Consider the following 21,266-nt stretch of genomic DNA (forward strand, 5'->3'; position numbering starts at 1 on the left):
CTTGAATGCAGCTTTGGAGGTGGGGATAGTGGTCCGATAACTAATTCGATTAAAGAAACGAGCTGCACACACTACGTTGCTTACGAGCCCTCCTTTTCCTTTCCCTTCCTTCAGTTCCCTCCTCTCCCTCCCACCCTCCCTCCCATGCGGTACAGATAATATCTCAATTCATCACTCAACAGGCAGTGATCTCTGCTGCCTGCTTAGCTGCGTGTGAGGCTTTGAAATTTAAATAAGTCCCTTAGTTTTATGAAGACAGAAAAGTGGCAGTGGACCAGAGTGGGGGCTTTGGGGAGTGGGTAGAGTACAGTGAACTCGCCAGGATTTGAACTCACCACTCGGCTCACCCGTGTCCCCCCGGCACGCAGCCCGAATCCCAAGGGCCTCCCTTCCCCCAGCCATCTTGAGCGGGCAGATGCTGTGGAGGGACTGCCGTCCCCAGAGGACTGGGCAGCGCAGTGGCAGAAGGCACTTGATTCAGAGACGCCGGAACACGTTGCCAACAAGTACATCTTTGTAGTATGTATGTTTTAAATTACACAAGCGTCCAGAGACTTAGGTGTGGAGGAATCTGCAACACGCAAACAAATACCATATTCTTGAGAGTAAGAGTCAACGTCAAGTCTGTCCCTCTTCCTCCAGACCTATGCCTGCCCTCTGTGCAGGGAGAAGAGGGTGGAATTGGGAGACAAGGGACATGGTTTTAAGTCCCAGAGAAGCCACTCAGTTGCTTACAATGACTGGCATTTATTGATCGCTTAACGCGTGCCAGGCACTACTCTGAGCCATTTCACTCACTTAATGTGAGTAATAATCTAAAAGAAAAGAACTCTGATTATTACCATCTCTCTTTTAGAGATGATAAACCTGAAGCCCAGAGAGTTTAGGCAACTTGCCCAAGGCCACACAGCAACTGAGTGGAATTCACATCACTAAAGCATTTTGCCTCAGACAGATGCACTTAATCCTTCTGAGCTTCAATTTTTCCATCTGCAGACTCAGAATAATAATCTCTATTTAGCAGATGTTCCCTGCAGTGGCCCCTTGTTCCCAGTAATGTGACTCTGGCCACAGCAAATTATGGCCTTAACAGACTTGGACCCATATCACCTGCAACCTCCAACCTGCACCCTCCACATTTGGCCATTGTAAATCATCCTTTCTCCTTCTCATCGACTACCGCCTTCTCTGTAAAGACTGACCTCCTCAGCCCCATTCTGCACAGAAGTGTTTGGTCCCTGTCCTATGTTCCCATAGCCCTTTGTGTAGGTCTTTATCCCAGCATGTCACAGTGTGCTGTAGTTGTTTACATGTCTGTCTCCCTTGTTATTTTGTGAACCATACAAGGGCATCTTTGTATAGACAGAGTGTGGGATGCAGCTCCAGGTAGCTGAACCAGTTGAAGAGACAGGGCTCTTTAGCCTGAACAAAAGGTCATTGTGAGGCTGTGATTGCCTTCAAATGTCTGAAGGGGGGCCATGTACAAGAAGGACAGGACTTGTTCTATGAAAGAAAGAAGAGGAACAGCTGTGAGTTTTAAGGGTAGTTTTGGGCTCCATGAGACGTAGCCCTTTCCAATATTTGAATGAGTCGCCTCCCCAGGGAGTGAGGGACACCCATCGCTGGGAGCGCCATGGAGACACTGGATGGTTGCTGGCTAGGTATGCTTAGGGAAACTCAGCCCCTGCTTCCTCCAGCGTTCAAGGGTTCTGTAATCTGTCCCACTCCCAGATGAACTTAGTCCCCCTGGGAACACAAAAAGAGCAAGCGTTAGAGGGAAGCAATGTGCTGTCTCCGCATGCACTAGTGTCCCTGGCCAGACTTAGAGATGCGGAGAGCCCAGCCTCTCTGCCTCCACACAGCTGGTGACAGGCCATTTGGAGGATGTCTTCTGGCCATCAAGGTAGCTGTTACTCCAGGGACCATTGGGAACAAACACTGAGGGCATTTGTTCACATAACAAAACTTGACCCATGGACATAGCTTCACAGTCTTAAAAATACTTTTGCACTTTTAACTCATTTTTTTAGAGTAACCCTGTTGTGTGAGACACATATTACTGCCATTTTGCAGATCCGTAAACTGCACCTTGGTGAGAGTAAATGACTTACCTCCAAACACACAGCCTATACAAGCAACAGCAGGGGCTCAAATCCTAGTTCTCTATCATTTACTTGAGTAATCTTTTCACAACATCAGGATGCCTTTCTGAAGACCAGCCTTGACACTCACTTGCCAAAACCAGCACAGACAACTGATGTGTGTGTCAGGTAGGAATGTGTTTGGGTGCAAGGAAGAAAAATCTCTAACCTAGGAACATAAAGGGATTATTTGTTTCAGGCAACAAGAAGTCTAGGGGCTGGCAATCACGGGCAGATTCAGCAGCTCAAGAACCCAAGTTCTTTCCATCTCTCTGCTTCACCATCTTGAGCACAGAGGCCTTCAACCTCATGCTTGTCCCCTCTTGGTCACAGAATGGCTGCTACACATCCAACATCACATCTACATTCCAGGCAGAATGAAGGGGAACAGGGAAAGGGAGAAAAGGCAACAAGGGTTTTCTCTTAGTGAGCCTTTGCCTTTTTTTCAGGAAGAGATCCCTTCCCAGGGACTTTATCCTGTCTCTTCTTGGCCAGAACATAGCCTCCCCTTAGTGCACGAGAGGCTGGGAAATCCAGTGTTGTAGCTCTCCAGCCTCTAAAGTAGAGGAGAGCAAGGAAGAAGGAGAGCTGATCCACAGTAACTACACAACACCTCTTCCCAAATGTGTGAAAGCAAGGCATGAGCCCCAACTCCCAGGTTGACATGCCTCTGTCCACACAGCCCAGGAACTGTCTTTGTCAACAGCTATGGAGAGAAAGGCTGTTCCTCTGGATGCCAACCTGAAATGTGAGTCAGTCCTCAGGGATGAAAGGCTTTAGGCTCAAGGGGCAACACCCGGACTGCATCCTGGTGAGACTATCAGTCCTGGTGAGGAACAGCTGTTACACTCAACCTCCCCCAGGAAGAAGGCTCTTAACTAGATTTCCCATACAGAACTTTGTGGGGGAGGTTCAAACACAACCAACCCACTATAGGCTAAATTTGTATTCCAACCAACCTCATAATGAATAGTGGGAGAGGATGGTGACTTATATTTGTGACTTCAGTTTCTCGATTCAGTGCTCAAGCCCCTTAATCTTCAGGGTCCCAGGCACAAGGGACCCCAGCCAAGATTGAGGGAAGCCTGTCCTCTTTATGTGGAGGGCACGTGATCTTCCCTGAGTGTACATTAAACAGGAGGAAAGAAACCTGGGTTTTAGTCAGTGGCAGATTCAGTCAAGGACTTGGGGGAACCAGATTTCAGGATTGTAGTTCTCACCCCTAACTCTACATTTGTGTCACCTGGGAAACTTCCATGTCGACACTAAAGCTGGAGCCCCTCTCCAGACCCCTTAGGTCAAAAGTCCAGCCTTGGTAGCTTTGAAAATCTCCCTTGGTGATTCTAGTATTCAGGCAGGGGTGAGAACTACTGCTTTGGAGAGGATGGCTCTCCACTCAACTTGACCGTGAAGCTTAACCATATCGGGTCAGCCCAGTCCTTCATTCTGGGACAAGTGAGTGCTGTAGGCAACAAGCGACAGACATAATCATATCAGAACATGAGAGAAATGCAATGCTAGATACTCCCCAGGTTCCTGTAGTCTTCAAATGGTCTTGATGGATATCTAAGTCAGAAGGAGTCAAGGGCCCTGTTCTAAAACATACCTGGGATTTGTTTTAATTGGATGTGATAAGACACGCAGATGGAAATGATGATCATGAAGGAAGACATTTATACTCACAGATCCCTAAAGACCGGAATCGCAGCACACTACACAGGGCCACATGGGGAAGCACCAGGGTCTGTCAGAAGGCAGAAGGAGTGAGGAGAAAGCATGGGCGAGAATCCTTACTGTGATTTTTGTGGGAAAAAATAAAACATTGGCAAAGGAGTATAAGCAGGGTAGACAGGCTTGGGGTTGGCTAGTTTGAATAGTTCTGGTGGTCTCTGGAGCACAGGAGCTGCCCCTGGTTGTCTGGAACCTGACCCCTGGGTGAGTAGGCCAGGAGGATAGTGGCTCAGCCCAATAAAGGAGATGGCGTAGGCTCTGGATTGGTAGGTTTGCACTTGAAGAGCATGCTCTCAGGTACGTGTTTGCTACCTCTGGGAACTGGTAGCCTCTCCAGGGACAGCAAGACCCCAGATGTCAAAGCATCAGAAAACAAAAGGTGTGATTAATGTAGACCACATCTCCTCAGCACTTCTAGGACTCACAACTGTCTACTGAAGTCCCATCATATTCTGTCCAAAGAATACTTTTCACTCCTCCTCTCTGGGAAAGGCAGGCACACACAGACTGCTCAAATAGCAAGGTGGAGGGAGGGGGCCTCGGAGACCCCAGAGCACCCCTGCACGTCAGGAAGGCCCCTCTGCCCAGGCATCTCTGCATTACAGAGGGTGTGGCATGCTGGCCTCCCTCTGAGCATGACCACTCTTGTGCCATGCTGACCCAACCCGCACATGAATCAGCCTAACAGCCCTCACTGGACATCACTGTGCCCACGCAGATCTACCCCTCACCCCCACCACCTGAGGAATTCTCTCTCTATAACCCGTCTCTAATCATGTCATCCCTACACCCCCATTCATGAACCTCCCTGACATATACAACATTGCCCATCTTCGCCATCAACCTCGCTGGCCTCCTCCGCTGCCCCTCCGGTTCTCTGTCCCTTGGCCTTGGGAACTCTGAGGTCCAGACACAGAACAACTTGCTGCTCCCTTTTGTGTCTCCATGGCTTTGTACACACTGTTTCCTTTGCCTGGCATGGCCTTCCCTCCTGGGCAAACGTCCATTCATCAGGGTCCAGCTCAGAGGCAGCATCCTCTGTGAGGCTTTATCCAGTCACCCCCGGCAGAGGTAATCACCTCCTCAGGTTTGCTTCTGCAGCGCCAGCAGTGCTCCTGGTTAGAGCCCAAAAGGTGCTTGGATTCTTTGCATACATGATAAGGGCTCAGTCAATGCTTGTGGAATGAATGAATGAATGAACACGTGAACAATTGAACCACCTGGGCCAGTTGCAATAATTGTTTTATTTACTCATTCAAAAGTATTTATCGAGTGTGTTCTCTGTGCCAGACACTGTAATCTATGGGCGTATAGTGGTGAGCCAAAACAGACACAATCCCCGCTTTCAAGGGGGTCTTAGTCTTGTGGAGGACACAGACGTTAATCAAAACTTATGCCAACACAAGTATAATTGACTCTAAACTGAGATGCATATCTGAGGGAAGGAAATGTGAGCATGTTTAAGAAAGGATGTTAACCCAGAACAGGGGTGAGGGAACACTTCTTTGGAGAAGTCACCCTGAACTGAGTTCTGAAGTATGAATAAGAGTTCACCAGATTCAAGGGGGTTGGGTGGGAGTGGGGAAACGTATGCAAAGGCCGTGGGGTAGGAGGGAGCAGGGCAAACCTTAGAAACAGAAAGGCCCCTGAGAGTGGAGTAGAGGGCAAGGGCCATGTGTACAAGATGACAAGGTGAGGTGGGAAGGGGCCAGATTATTCAAGGCCTTGTAAGACACATTAAGGACCCATGGAAAGCCAGGGAAGGATTTTAAGCAGCAGGATAACACAATCTCACTTGTGTTTTGAAAAAGTGTTCTGGATCAGGGTGGAAAATTGATCAGGGCATAAAAACAGATACGAAGAAGCTCATTAGAAGGCTGTTACAGGAGACAAGACAAACAGTGGGGAGAAGGAGAGGTTAGGTGTGGATGCAGTTAGGGTTTGCAGGCTTTGAGGCAGACCTTGAAGAACTTGTCACACAATGGCTTCAGTTTCCTCTGCAAAGTTATGGCTGAAAAATTTACCTGCCAAAAGAGAGGGTTAGGGGGAGTGGAGGGAGGTTGGAGGTTTAAGGATACTGGAAAAGGTTTGAAATCTTGGAAAGCCATTACCAAGGGTGGAAGATCAGGTTGATGCCAGAAATGCAGAGCAGTATTGAGGGCCCATAATGAAGCTGGCGGCCAAAGATGTATGGAGCAAATCTTCCCTGGGATATGACTTTCTCCTGGTGGGCTCACTGCTCACGTCATACACAGAAGTAGAGGAAAGTTGGGTTTACTCAGCTTTGGGGTCTTTTGAAGGAAATATGTTTAAATGATAGAGGGACAAGGGAGTTTACATTTTGACGATTTGGGACACAAGCAAAGACAGGAGAGAGCTGATGGGCTGGGAGAAGGGACATTTACCAATGGTCTGGAGGTCCCCTTGTGGTCCAAGATTAGTCGTGGTAGACAGAGTTGAAGAAGCAAGCTGAACAGAAAGGAGGTTGTGGCCAGAAATAGTGACATGGGGAGGTGGAGCAGTTTGGGGGGATGACAAGTTTCAAGGTGTGACTGTGGGATTCGATAGCTGAGATAAAGAAAGAGAAGCTTGCCTGAGATGCAAAGGTGCAGGTACGCGGGAGGCCACAGTGCTGGATGGGTGATCCACGTGTTTGCCGGAGTCACCAGGGTGACAGCAGGACCTAGGGAAGAAAAGATGACTGTGAGCAGGTGCCAGTGTCTTCGATGAATAAGCAGAAGCAATCATGAGGTCATAGGTGACAGCAACCAGGACAGAAGGAGGGTGTATGGTTGAATGGCTTGAGCCACAAAGAGGATGTGGCAACAGGGAGCTAGGACACCTCTTGGGGTTTAAGGGCCATGAGAGAACACACATCAGCACTCGAGAGAGCTAAGGGGAAGGGGCTCTTCAGGGGAGAACCAGGCAAAGACAAGGGAGTAGACAGAGGAATTTATGGAGAGACAGAGGATGGAAGGGATGTGGCTTGTTATTTAGTGGCTTTTCCAGAGGGCAGAGTAGAAGGGTTTGGAGGTGGAGGAGGAATAGAGAACTGGCTCAGAGGAAAAGAGAAAAGAGCATTTTGGCATGATGGTGTGGTGGAGGCGATGGCGGGGTGGTGGTCTTTGACTGAGAAGATCTGGATGGGAGGCATGAAGATTGGGGCTCAACGATTTCTCTGAACGAGGCCAGTGGATCAGTGAACCAAGGGTCTGGGGGAATTAGTGTCAGTGGTGCTCTCTGCTCACCCGGGTTGGTGGCTGTTCCTGAGGTTGACATTTCCCTACTGGAATAATCAGTGTCATGGTGAGATACAGTAAGAAGACAGCCCCATGTACAGATGATGGATGAGGGCAGAAGCCAGCGGTTCAACGATGAGGCAACTCCAGCTCTGACCACCTTCTCTCCTTCCTTTCCACTCTCCCCACTGCTCACATTTTCCCTAACTCCCAGTTGGGATACAACTATTAAAATTCCTTCTAGAATAATAAGAAGATAAGTTTTAAAGGGGCAAAAGATTTATACAGACATTTCACCAAAGAAGATAGGCAAATAGTCAATAAAGACATGAAAAGATGCTCAACATCACTAGTCATTAGGGAAATGTAAATTAAAAACTCAATGAATTTTTAATTTACATTTCACGCTTTGCACCTGCTAGAATGGCTACAATCAGACAGACAGATGATAACAAGTGTTGGTGAGGAGGTGGAGAAATTGGGACCTTCATACACTGCTGGTGGGATTGCAAAATGGCGCAACCATTTTGGAAAACAGTTTGGCAGTTTTTAAAAATATTAAACATAAATTTACCATATGTCCTAACGATTCCACTCTAGGTATTTTCCCAAGAGAATTGAATATCCACACAAAGACCTGTAGCAAGTGTTCATATCAGCATGATTCATAGTAGCCAAAAAGTAGAAACAACCCAAATGTCCATCAGACGGATAAACAAAAGCCATACCAATATCCATTCAATGGCATACTATTTGGCAATTAAAAGAGATGAAGTGCTGATGTATGCTACATGGTTGAACCTCAAAAACGTTACGCTGAGTGAAAGAAGCCAGGCATAAAAGACCTCATATTCTATGATTCCACTTATGTGAAATGTTCAGGTAAGGCAAAAAGGAGATTATAGAGACAGGAAGTAGATTAATTGTTGGCCGAAGCTGGGAGAGGGAACAGGAAGTGATTTCAAATGGCACAAGGATTGTTTTGGGGGTGATTAAAATGTTCTAAATTTAGGGCTTCCCTGGTGGCGCAGTGGTTGAGAATCTGCCTGCCAATGCAGGGGACACGGGTTCGAGCCCTAGTCTGGGAAGATCCCACATGCCGCGGAGCAACTAAGCCCGTGAGCCACAACTGCTGAGCCTGCGCGTCTGAAGCCTGTGCTCCGCAACAAGAGAGGCCGTGACAGTGAGAGGCCCGCGCACCGCGATGAAGAGTGGCCCCCGCTTGCCACAACTAGAGAAAGCCCTTGCACAGAAACGAAGACCCAATACAGCCAAAAACAAATAAATAAATAAATAAATAAATTTATAAAAAAATGTTCTAAATTTAGATTATGGTGATGGCTGCACAACTCTGTTAATTTACTAAAAATTGTTGAAATGTATGCTTTAAAGGGGTGAAGTTTGTGGTATGGAAATTATACTTCAATAAGGCTGTTTAAAAAACTTCACATGGACAAACCCAGATCTAATTCTCCTTCTATGTTGCCATCAACATGTCAAGGTACTGTGATCTGTTGACGTGGCTTCCCATACCTCGCTCACGCCCTGCGCTGCAGAGCCCAGGGCCCTGGTCCAGCATTTGCCCTGCACCTAACTGACCCCCAAAAATGCAGTGAGGATTCCATGAGCTCTCCCTACCAAAAAGGGCAAAACCATCCTTCTTTACCTCTCAGCCAGCTAGAGAGAGACTAGAGACTAAGATAATACTATGTGATTACTACACATTTCACTTGATTTTATAATTTCAGTTTATTTTTAGCAGGTAATGTATTCACATGGCTCAAAAATCGAAATGAAAGAACAAGCACGTAGGAGAGATTTCCATCCCACCTCTGTCCCATCCACCCATAGCACCACCACCACCCACATCTTTTTTTTTTAAAGTATCTCTCCAGAGTTTGTTTATGCAAATACAAATCAATGTGAAGACATAGCTTATTTTTTCTTTCATATGTAAAAGTAAGGTGCTAGATATACTGTTCTGCACCTTGCATTTTTCACTCATTTACCTTGGGGAAGATGAGAGATCTTCATTTTTTTTCACAGCTGTAAAGTATTCCATTGTGAGTACGTATCAATGTTTATTAACCAATCTCCAACTGATGGACACTTGAGTTATTTCCAACTTTTGCTATCATAAACATGGCTGAAATGAATACCTTATACACGAGTCATTTCATAAATATACAGGTATCTTTAGGGGAAGAAATTACAGAAATGAGATTGCTGAGTCAAAGGATAAATCGGCCCCATTTTTGCATTCCCACAGCAATGTATGAAGCTTCCCCACCGCCTCGCCAGCAGAGTGTACTGTCAAGGTCTGGGATTTGCAGAATGCTTGACGAGGGCATTGATTCCATCCTGCTTTCTTCAAGCAGGATTACTTTCTTCTTTTTAATTTAAAATTTTATTTTTTTGCGGTAGGAACATGAGATCTACCCTCTGAACGGATTTTAAAGTGTACAATACAATATCATTAACTACAGGCACACGGTTGTACAGCAGATCTCTAGGACTTATTCATCTTGTGTGATTCATGCTTTGTCCCTATTGAACAGAAACTCCCCATTTCCCCCTTCCCTCTGCCCCTGGCAACCACCGTTCTGCTCTCTGCTTCTATGAGTTTGACTATTTTAGATGCCTTATATAAATTGAATCAGACAGTATTTGTCCTTCTGTGACTGGCTTATTTCACTTAGCATAATGTCCTCATGGTTCATTCATGTTGTTACAAACGACAGGATTTCCCTCTTTTTCATGGCTGAATAATATTCCATTGTGTATATAAACTACACGGTCTTTATCCCTTCATACCTTGATGGACATTTAGGTTTGTTTCCACATCCTGGCTATTGTGAATAATGCTGCACTGAACATGGGAGTGTGGATATCTCTTGGAGAACTTCCATGAAGTTCCCAAAATATCTATTAAGGATTTTGATTGGAATTGTGTTAAATCAACTAATTAATTAAAGGATTACTGACATATTTGCAAATGGTTGCTTTGTTGTTTAAAAGCATAATATGTCTTTCTCCATCTCTTCAAGCTTTCTTTTTATGTACATCAGTAATGCTTTGGTTTCTTGGTGTAAGTCTTGGATTTTTCATCAAGTTTATTCCTAGATATTTTTTATTTTTATTACAATGGTAAATGGGATTTTAAAAGTATATTTTCTGACTACTATTTGTCCATAGGAAAGTACTGATTTTGTGTGCATTTCATAACAACTCACTTTATTGAATATTAGTCTAGTTGTTTCCAGCTGATTCTTTTGGTTTCTCATGTAGGCAATCATGTCATTTGGAAAACAATTAATTAAAAAACAGAAAGAGCATAGATGGTTTTTTTCTTCTTTTACAGTATTTACACTTTGTTTTTATTTTCTTGCTGCTTTGGCTAAAACCAGTTCTTGGTCGTATCAGATGGTTTTTCTCTCTGGGAGTCTATTGGGATCACACACACGTGTGTGCGCATGCACAAACACACACACACACACACGGGCTCCTTAGGATATGATCCTACTTTCCCTCTAATATTTTCATCTCTTTATCCTTCTCTTCTGAGTTCTTGGAGATTTCCTTGGGCTTTATCTTCAAATTCTCTAAGTTAATTTCCTATAGCGTTTAATATGTGGTTTTGGATTTTAACATTCAACAAACAGTAGTTTTATCCCTGAACTACTCATCTCTGGAAAGTTGCCAGTTCTCCCCCAATTGTCACAGCCAGTATGGCTTTGGGGTCCTCTTCCTTGATGGCTCTGTTATACTGAGCCCATCCCCACTCCTTCCTTGAACCCTTTTTTGTCTTGGTGTCTGTGACACTCTGCTCCCTGGTTCTCCTCCTAACTCTCTTCCCCTCAGTCTCTCCTCTCCCCACCCCTCTTAGTTCCTGAGTTCCACCCTAGCTGTTCTGTTCTCACTCCATAAGTTCTCCCCAACAATCTTATCCATCCCCCTGCCCGCTACCCACATGCCAAGTCTTGAGAGAGCTCCAGGCTTCATAGCTCCATTTAGGGTACATCTCTGCCTACATGTTTCAACACCAAACTCACTGTCTCCCAGACTTTCTACTCATAATAGTCATGGTACCATCATCCACCTAGTTGCCCAAGATAGAATCTCATAGTCCTCCTGGACGCCTCTCCCTCTCTCACCTGCCCTATCCAGTCACCTCATGCTGTTGATTCTGTGGTACAAATCTCTCTATCTTTATTATTACTTGAATTTTCAAGCCCTCATGATCTCTCTTCAGGGTATCCCAATTTTCTTCTTTTTTTCTTTTTACTCTGCTTTTAGTCTTTTACTCATCCTCACCATGTGCCTTCCCAAAGCATGCATTTCATCATGTCAGTTGTCTGTTCAAACAATTTCAGTGGGTCCTGTTGCAAAGCAAATTCTCAACAACTTAGGACATGTGAGGTTTTCTATTATCTGGTCCCAGTAACCTTTCAGCTCTGTCACCCACCATTCCTTTCTAGACGCCCTCTGTCCCAGCACACCAAGTTTCTTGCCCTTCCCCAACCCCTCATGCCTTTGCCCAGACCCTTCCCTTTGCCTAGAGAGTCCTTTTCCTGACCCCTTACCTGCTCATCCTTCGAGATCAATCTCAGAAGACAACTCAGTGAAGCCTTCCTGGACTCCTGAGGTGGAGAGATTTAGGCTCCCTCCTCCATGCTCCCTTAGTGCCTGATAAATGCTCCTCTACTCATGCCCTACACATACTGTACTCCAGTTAGGTCTATGTCTGTCTCTCCCTCCAGAGCAAGAGGAATCCCAGGACCCTCCTTATTTATCTACTCACTTTTTACACTCTCACTCCCTTCTCTTCCATCATACTCGCCAGTCTGTCCATATTCAAGCTAAACCCAACGACGACTTATTCCCCGTCTGCACTTGAACCGTCAAAAAGCACATAACTGTGGAATGTAATATTACCCAGTAACCTTACTACATACCTCTGGTATACTCAATTTCTCACCTCCCCAAATGACTATTCCACACCTTGTCTGTCCCCAAACTTCCTATAATCCCTCTTCCCCTGATGACCTTGCCTCTAACTCATTGAGAAAATAGAAGTAATCAGAATCCAATTTCCTCATTCCTCACCACCACATCTTCCAGCGCCCTTGCATCTGAACCTGTATCTCTGCCTCTGCCAAAGGCCAGGCCCTCCACTTTTGCTGTGGATCCTGTCGCCTCCCACCTTCCCAGAGTCTTGGCTCTTACAACAAACCCCTTTCTTCTCTCTGACATCTATACCTCGCTCCATACTGGATCACTCCCATCGGCTTGCAAACATTCTTGACTGCCATCCATCTCTTTAAAAATTTAAAAATAAATAAATCTCTTCACTCTTCCCATCTAGTAACAGCCATTCTGCGTCTCAGCTGTCCTTCACACTATAATTCCTCTTTTATCATCTTTAATAACTATTTTCAGTTCCTCGCATCTCATCTCCTCGCCACCTATTCCAATCAAACATCAGTCCTTACTACTCCACTGACACTAGTCTTGCCAAGAAAACAAGGGATCTCCATGTTGTCAGATCACATTGTCATATCTGTGTCCTCATCTTGCTCTACCTTTCAGCAGCATTCGACACAGCTGACCACTTCCTCCTCCTGGACACACTTTCTGTCTCAGCTTTCATGATACCTACGCTTCAGGTGGCTCCCCTACCTCCCTGGCTACAGTCTCCTTTGCTAGATACACCTCTCCCCTCCTCCTCTCCTCCTTAGCATGTTCTAGAGTTCACTCATGAGACCTCTTTTCTTCCCCATGTCTAATCTCTCCATGAATCATCTCATTATTCTATGGATTTAGGGGCCATCTTTGGTCCTTGGGAGTCAATGACTCCAAATATTATATATCCAGTCCTGATCTCTCCTCCAAACTCTTGACTCTGATACTTGCTTGTCTTTAAGAGGCGTTTCAAATGTAACATGTCCAAAACAGGACTCTCAATATCCCCCTTCAAACATTCTCCTTTCCAAGTCTTCTGCATGACATTAAGTGGCACCATTCGCCTAGTTGTTCTAGCCAAAACCCCAAGAGTCATCCTCAATTTCTCTTTCCCTACCCCCTCCTCCCTGCCCTACAGTCCAGTCCATCAGCAAATCCCACTGATGCTCTCTAAAAATACTTCCCCGATCCCTCTACTGGCTTCTATCTCCATTGCTACCATTCTAGTCCAAAATGCCATCATCCTGCCTTTCATCACTGCAATAGCCTCTTCTCTTGCTTCCTGCCGACCATTCACTCTCCACCCAGCCACCATGACAACTTTTTAACAATGTAAATCAGAGCATATCACTCTCCTGGCTTAAAAAGAAAAACAAACAAACAAACAAAACCCTCCAGTAGTTCTGCATTGCACTTAGAAAAAAAAAAACCCTCCTCACCCAGGTCTGCAAAGCCTTCTGTGGCCGGGTCCCCGCCCACCTCTCCAACCCTGCCCTGTCCCCTCCCCTTGCTTGCCTCTAACCACATGGCATTCTTTCTGCTCCTCAAACCCTCACTCGTTCCCACCTGAAGGCCTTTGTAGCAGTTGTTTCCCCTTCTTGGGACACTTACTTCCTCCAACCCCATCCTATTTTATTTTAATCATAGAACTAATCCCAAGTTGGCACTGCCTTGGGTTTTGTTGTTGTTTGGATTTTTTTGAATTTTATTTTATTTATTTTTTTATACAGCAGGTTCTCATTAGTCATCCATTTTCTACACATCAGTGTATACATGTCAATCCCAATCTCCCAATTCATCACACCACCATACCCACCCCCCAACTGCTTTCCCCCAGTGGTGTCCATACGTTTGTTCTCTACATCTGTGTCTCAATTTCTGCCCTGCAAACCAATTCATCTGTACCATTTTTCTAGGTTCCACATATATGCGTTTATATACGATTATTGTTTTTCTCTTTCTGACTTACTTCACTCTGTATGACAGTCTCTAGATGCATCCACGTCTCTAGAAATGACCCAATTTCGTTCCTTTTTATGGCTGAGTAATATTCCATTGTATATGTGTGCCACATCTTCTTTATCCATTCAGCTGTTGATGGGCATTTAGGTTGCTTCCATGACCTGGTTATTGTAAATAGTGCTGCAATGAACATTGGGGTGCATGTGTCTTTTTGAATTATGGTTTTCTCTGGGTATATGTCCAGGAGTGGGATTGCTGGGTCATATGGCAGTTCTATTTTTAGTTTTTTAAGGAACCTCCATACTGCTCTCCATAGTGGCTGTATCAATTTACATTCCCACCAACAGTGCAAGAGGGTTCCCTTTTCTCCACACCCTCTCCAGCATTTGTTGTTTGTAGATTTGCTGATGATGCCCTTTCTAACTGGTGTGAGGTGATACCTCATTGTAGTTTTTTTTTTTTTTTTTTTTTTTTTATGTTTCAGCAATAGTATTTTTTTAATTTGAGGTATAATTGACAAACAATAGTATATTAGTTTCAGGTATACAACATAATGATTTCATATCTGTATATGTTGCAAAATGATCACAATGTGTCTTGATAATATCCATCACCATACAGTTACAGATTTTTTACTGTGTTTAGAACTTTTAATATTTACTCTCTTAGCAACTTTCGAACAGCAAAACAGTGTTATTAATTATAGTTACCATGCTGCACATTACATCTCATGATTTACTTACATTATAACTGGAAGTTTGTACCTCTAGACCCCTTTCATCCACCGATTTCAGCCAGCACACACCTCTGGCAACAACCAATCTTTTCTCTTTATCCATAAGCTTTTTTTTTTTTTTTTTTTTTTAAACATCTTTATTGAAGTATAATTGCCTTACAATGGTGTGTTAGCTTCTCCTTTATAACAAAGTTAATCAGTTATACATATACAATATGTTCCCATATCTCCTCCCTCTTGCGTCTCCCTTCCACCCTCCCTATCCCACCCCTCTAGGTGGTCACAAAGCACCGAGCTGATCTCCCTGTGCTATGCGGCTGCTTCCCACTAGCTATCTATTTTACATTTGGTAGTGTATATATGTCCATGACACTCTCTCACCCTTTCACATCTCACCCCACCCCCTCCCCATATCCTCAAGTCCATTCTCTAGTAGGTCTGTGTCTTTATTCCCGTCTTGCCACTAGGTTCTTCATGGCCTTTTTTTTTTTTTTTTTTTCCTTATATTCCGTATATATGTGTTAGCATACTGTATTTGTTTTTCTCTTTCTGACTTACTTCACTCTGTATGACAGACTCTAACTCCATCCACCTCATTACAAATACCTCCATTTCATTTCTTTTTATGGCTGAGTAATATTCCATTGTATATATGTGCCACATCTTCTTTATCCATTCATCTGTCGATGGACATTTAGGTTGCTTCCATGTCCTGGCTATTGTAAACAGAGCTGCAATGAACATTTTGGTACATGACTCTTTTTGAACTATGGTTTTCTCAGGGTATATGCCCAGTAGTGGGATTGCTGGATCGTATGGTAGTTCTATTTGTAGTTTTTTAAGGAACCTCCATACTGTTCTCCATAGTGGCTGTATCAATTTACATTCCCACCAACAGTGCAAGAGAGTTCCCTTTCCTCCACACCCTCTCCAGCATTTATTGTTTCTAGATTTTTTGATGATGGCCATTCTGACTGGTGTGAGATGATATCTCATTGTAGTTTTGATTTGCATTTCTCTAATGATTAATGATGTTGAGCATTCTTTCATGTGTCTGTAGGCCATCTGTATATCTTCTTTGGAGAAATGTCTATTTAGGTCTTCTGCCCATTTTTGGATTGGGTTGTTCGTTTTTTTGTTATTGAGCTGCATGAGCTGCTTGTAAATCTTAGAGATTAATCCTTTGTCAGTTGCTTCATTTGCAAATAATTTCTCCCATTCTGATGGTTGTCTTTTGGTCTTGTTTATGGTTTCCTTTGCTGTGCAAAAGCTTTTAAGTTTCATTAGGTCCCATTTGTTTATTTGTGTTCTTATTTCCATTTCTCTGGGAGCTGGGTCAAAAAGAATCTTGCTGTGATGTATGTCATAGAGTGTTCTGCCTATGTTTTCCTCTAAGAGTTTGATAGTGTCTGGTCTTACACTTAGGTCTTTAATCCATTTTGAGTTTATTTTTGTGCATGGTGTCAGGGAGTGTTCTAATTTCATACTTTTACATGTATCTGTCCAATTTTCCCAGCACCACTTATTGAAGAGGCTGTCTTTTCTCCACTGTATATGCTTGCCTCCTTTATCAAAGATAAGGTGACCATATGTGCGTGGGTTTATCTCTGGGCTTTCTATCCTGTTCCATTGATCTATATTTCTGTTTTTGTGCCAGTACCAAACTGTCTTGATTACTGTAGCTTTGTAATATAGTCTGAAGTCAGGGAGCCTGATTCCCCCAGCTCCATTTTTCGTTCTCAAGATTGCTTTGGCTATTCGGGGTCTTTTGTGTTTCCATACAAATTGTGAAATTTTTTGTTCTAGTTCTGTGAAAAATGCCAGTGGTAGTTTGATAGGGATTGCATTGAATCTGTAGATTGCTTTGGGTAGTAGAGTCATTTTCACGATGTTGATTCTTCCCTCATTGTAGTTTTGATTTGCATTTCTCTAATAATTAGTGATGTTGAGCAGCTTTTCAGGTGCTTCTTGGCCATCTGCATGTCTTCTTTGTAGAAATGTCTATTTAGATCTTCTGCCCATTTTTGGATTGGGTTTTTTTTTTTTAATATTGAGCTGAACGAGCTGTTTATATATTTTAGAGATTAATCCTTTGTCCGATGATTCATTTGCAAATATTTTCTCCCATTCTGAGGGTTGTCTTTTTGTCTTGTTTATGGTTTCCTATGCTGTGCAAAAGCTTTGAAGTTTCATTAGGTCCCATTTGTTTATTTTTGTTTTATTTCCATTCCTCTAGGAGGTGGCTCAAAAAAGATCTTGCTGTGATTTATGTCAAAGAGTGTTCTTCCTATGTTTTCCTCTAAGAGTTTTATAGTGTCCGGCCTTACATTTAGGTCTCTAATCCATTTTGAGTTTATTTTTGTGTATGGTGTTAGGGAGTGTTCTAATTTCATTCTTTTACATGTAGATGTCCAGTTTTCCCAGCACCACTTATTGAAGAGACTGTCTTTTCTCCACTGTATATCCTTGCCTCCTTTGTCATAGATTAGTTGACAATAGGTGCATGGGTTTATCTCTGGGTTTTCTATCTTGTTCCATTGATCTATGTTTCTGTTTTTGTGCCAGTACCATATTGTCTTGATTACTGTAGCTTTGTAGTATAGTCTGAAGTCAGGGAGTCTGATTCCTCCAGCTCTGTTTTTTTCCCTCAAGACTGCTTTGGCTATTTGGGGTCTTTTGTGTCTCCATACACATTTTAAGATTTTTTTTGTTCTAGTTCTGTAAAAAATGCCATTGGTAATTTGATAGGAATTGCATTGAATCTGTAGATTGCTTTGGGTAGTATAGTCATTTTCACAATATTGATTCTTCCAATCCAAGAACATGGTATATCTCTCCATCTGTTGGTATCATATTTAATTTCTTTCTTCAGTGTCTTAGAGTTGCACACTTGAGAAGAAAGTGTAATCTGCTGTTTGTGGATGGAATGTCCTATAAATATCAATGAAATCTCTCTGGTCTATTGTGTCATTTAAAGCTTCTGTTTCCTTATTTATTTTCATTTTGGATGATCTGTCCATTGGTGTGAGGTGTTACAGTTCCCCACTATTATTGTGTTACTGTCGATTTCCTCTTTTAGAGCTGTTAGCAGTTGCCTTATGTATTGAGGTGCTCCTATGTTGGGTGCATAACTTTTATAATTGTTATATCTTCTTCTTGGATTGATCCCTTGATCATTATGTAGTGTCCTTCCTTGTCTCTTGTAACATTCTTTATTTTAAAGTCTATTTTATCTCATATGAGTATTGCTACTCCAGCTTTCTTTTGATTTCCATTTGCATGGAATATCTTTTTCCATCCCCTCACTTTCAGTCTGTATGTGTCCCTAGGTCTGAAGTGGGTCTCTTGTAGAGAGCATATAGATGGGTTTTGTTTTTGTATCCATTCAGCAAACCTGTGTCTTTTGGTTGGAGCATTTAATCCATTCACGTTGAAGGAAATTACCGATATGTATGTTCCTTTGACCATTTTCTTAATTGTTTTGGGTTTGTTTTTGTAGGTCCTTTTCTTCTCTTGTGTTTCCCAGTTAGAGAAGTTCCTTTAGCATTTGTTGTAGAGCTGGTTTGGTGGTGCTGAATTGTCTTAGCTTTTGCTTGTCTGTAAAGCTTTTGATTTCTCCATCGAATGTGAATGAGATCCTTGCTGGGTGGAGTAATCTTGGTTGTAGGTTCTTCCCTTTCATCACTTTAAGTATATCATGCCACTCCCTTCTGGCTTGTACAGTTTCTGCTGAGAAATCAGCTGTTAACCTTATGGGAGTTCCCTTGTATGTTATTTGTCATTTTTCCCTTGCTGCTTTGAATAATTTTTCTTTGTCTTTAATTTTTGCCAATTTGATTACTATGTGTCTCAGAGTGTTTCTCCTTGGGTTTATCCTGTATGGGACACTCTGCGCTTCCTGGACTTGGGTGGCTATTTCCTTTCCCATGTTAGGGAAGTTTTTGACTATAATCTCTTCAAATATTTTCTCGGGTCCTTTCTCTCTCTCTTCTCCTTCTGGGACCCCTTTAATGTGAATGTTGTTGTGTTTAATGTTGTCCCAGAGGTCTCTTAGGCTGTCTTCATTTCTTTTCATTCTTTTTTCTTTATTCTGTTCTGCAGCAGTGAATTCCACCATTCTGTCTTCCAGGTCACTTATCCGTTCCTCTGCCTCACTTATTCTGCTATTGATTCCTTCTAGTGTAGTTTTCATTTCAGTTATTGTATTGTTCATCTCTGTTTGTTCTTTAATTCTTCTAAGTCTTTGTTAAACATTTCTTGCATCTTCTCGATCTTTGCCTCCATTCTTTTTCCGAGGTCCTGGATCATCTTCACTATCATTATTCTGAATTCTTTTTCTAGAAGGTTGCCTATCTCCACTTCATTTAGTTGTTTTTCTGGGGTTTTATCTTGTTCCTTCATCTGGTACATAGCCCTCTGCCTTTTCATGTTGTCTGTCTTTCTGTGAATGTGGGTTTTGTTCCACAGGCTGCAGGATTGTAGTTTTTCTTGCTTCTGCTCTTTTTTTTTTTCTTTCTTTTTAATCTGTGCCTCTTACCTAGAGTAAAATCTTCCTGAAAGTATGGGTCACACTCGCTTGTTCTCTGTTGGATTCCCAGCACCTAGAACAGCTTCTGGCACATAATAGGTGTTCAGTAAATGCTTATTGAAGAGATGAATGAATCTGAGAATTCCTTGCAATGGGTACAGTTCCAGACACGGAGTAAGCTCCCCTGTATTTGCTGAGTGAATGGGCAAGTCGCTCCAACTCAACTTCCTGAGAGCAGAAGCCCTGTTTTAGGTTTCTTTGTTTCCTCCACAGCTCCTGGCATGATGTTACAGACTTCTAGGTGCCGAGTAAATATGCTTGTTTGATTTATTCTTCTTTATAAAGGGAAAGCCAAGCTATTAAGCTGCCTACTTAATAGACTTCATTTCTCTGAGAATAAGCATGTGACACAAGGGGAATGTCATGAGAACAGGGATGAATCAAGTAGGAAGCTTTAGGTGTTGGTCAGCCACTCTCGGCTGGAATTGAGGTAAAAGGAGAGTCTGCACCTTGTAGATTTCCTTTCCAAATTCTAGTCACGATGCTACACTTCTTTCTGGTGAATGTGTTACAGGGTGCAACCTATATCCTGGTGATGGTGGATCCAGATGCCCCCAGCAGGTCTTCTCCCAAAGCTCGATTCTGGAGACATTGGCTGGTGACAGATATCAAGGTAAGCAGGCCAGAAGGCACTTTCTGATTCACTGGAGATTGGGGCTGGAGGATTATCATTCTGCGCAGTTCTCAGCTCTCATTCAGGAGGGTTGGGGACTCTGATGAGCAAGGACTTCCGTGTCAGGTCGCCCCCAGCACCCAGCTGTCACAGCGTCGCCCATGCTTTCTAATAATTTCAGAAAATGACCCAGGATCAGTGATACACAGGATCAGGATATCCTTATCTCAGGATAAGCAGGGAGAAAGCCCGCATTTGTAGTGTTTGCTGATTTCTGTAGTGTAAAGAAAGACTCCCACCATGACCAATTACAAGTTAACGATTTAATGACTGAATCACAAATTTTCTGAAAGTGTAACAATTGGCTCCAGCACACCACTGCCAGGGGCCTGGATTTTGGGGGCACCAGGTGATTCTGCATAGTCCAGGTGGCAGGGGACTCTTGCAGCATCTCCTGCTGATGGGCCGAGGGGCATGGAGGAGGCGTAGCAATCTCTTTTTCTTTGTACAGAAACAAGGTGGCCTCCCCTCATTTTTGTCCTTTTCTCGTCAACCATAATGACAAAGGAGCCCGGCTCAGCCTTTCCAGAGCAGGTCTGAGGGACGCAAATCTGGTGGCTTGTTAATGCGCATTAGGTGAAAAAACAAAAACCAAAAAGGCTCCATTGCCAGGCAAGTTTCAGAGACTCTGGGTTAAAATGTATTAATCCCATTCCTCACCGAAGGGCCCTTTAGAACTTTTAATATGTTAGTATGCATTATATAACATGCATTTCTTTTCCAATCTCACTTGACTGTTGAATCTTTTGTTCACAAGCACGTGGCAGTGCACTTTGGGAAAACCCACACTAGCATCAGGCATCCACGCATCTTGTGCCTAGAAAGCCTGCCGATGGCCTTTGCATCACATGTGCAAAGGCACCAACCCTGTAAGACAGCGGGAACCCAGACCTAGAAAGACTAAGTTTGGATCCAGGCTGGGCTGGTTCCCACCTCAATGATCTCCATCATGTCATGGAGTCCCTCTCGGCGTTTCGTCTTTATCTGTAAGGTGGGAACCGTGTTACCTCTGCTATGTGGTTGTCGTGATCATCCAATTAGAGTGTCCTAAGAGCACTCTGTAAAACACAGCACATACCACCACTATAAGGACTTTGTGTTTTTCCTTCTAAAGCTACGGGGCAGAAGAAGGGGTACCGGTCTGTACTAGCTATTGACTCTCCTGGCAAGGCTGGGCTCTCACAACCTCTGGAGTGGGGACGTGATGGTGTGTGTGGGGTTACCCTGGCAACCA

The 21,266-nt window shown here is 43.6% G+C and overlaps 1 protein-coding gene across 3 annotated transcripts in view; it reads left to right on the forward strand.

Annotated features, from left to right (window-relative positions):
- Nucleotides 1-21,266, forward strand: part of PEBP4 (phosphatidylethanolamine binding protein 4) — a 269,506-nt gene that overhangs the window by 150,556 nt on the left and 97,684 nt on the right. For all 3 annotated transcript variants that reach the window (XM_059926888.1, XM_059926889.1, XM_059926887.1), the window contains exon 4: nt 19,874-19,972. In XM_059926888.1, coding sequence (XP_059782871.1) covers nt 19,874-19,972 — 99 coding nt within the window. The remainder of the gene's footprint in view (nt 1-19,873; nt 19,973-21,266) is intronic.

This window comes from Balaenoptera ricei, chromosome 6 (assembly GCF_028023285.1).
Source record: "Balaenoptera ricei isolate mBalRic1 chromosome 6, mBalRic1.hap2, whole genome shotgun sequence".
In the NCBI taxonomy this organism is placed as follows: domain Eukaryota; kingdom Metazoa; phylum Chordata; class Mammalia; order Artiodactyla; family Balaenopteridae; genus Balaenoptera; species Balaenoptera ricei.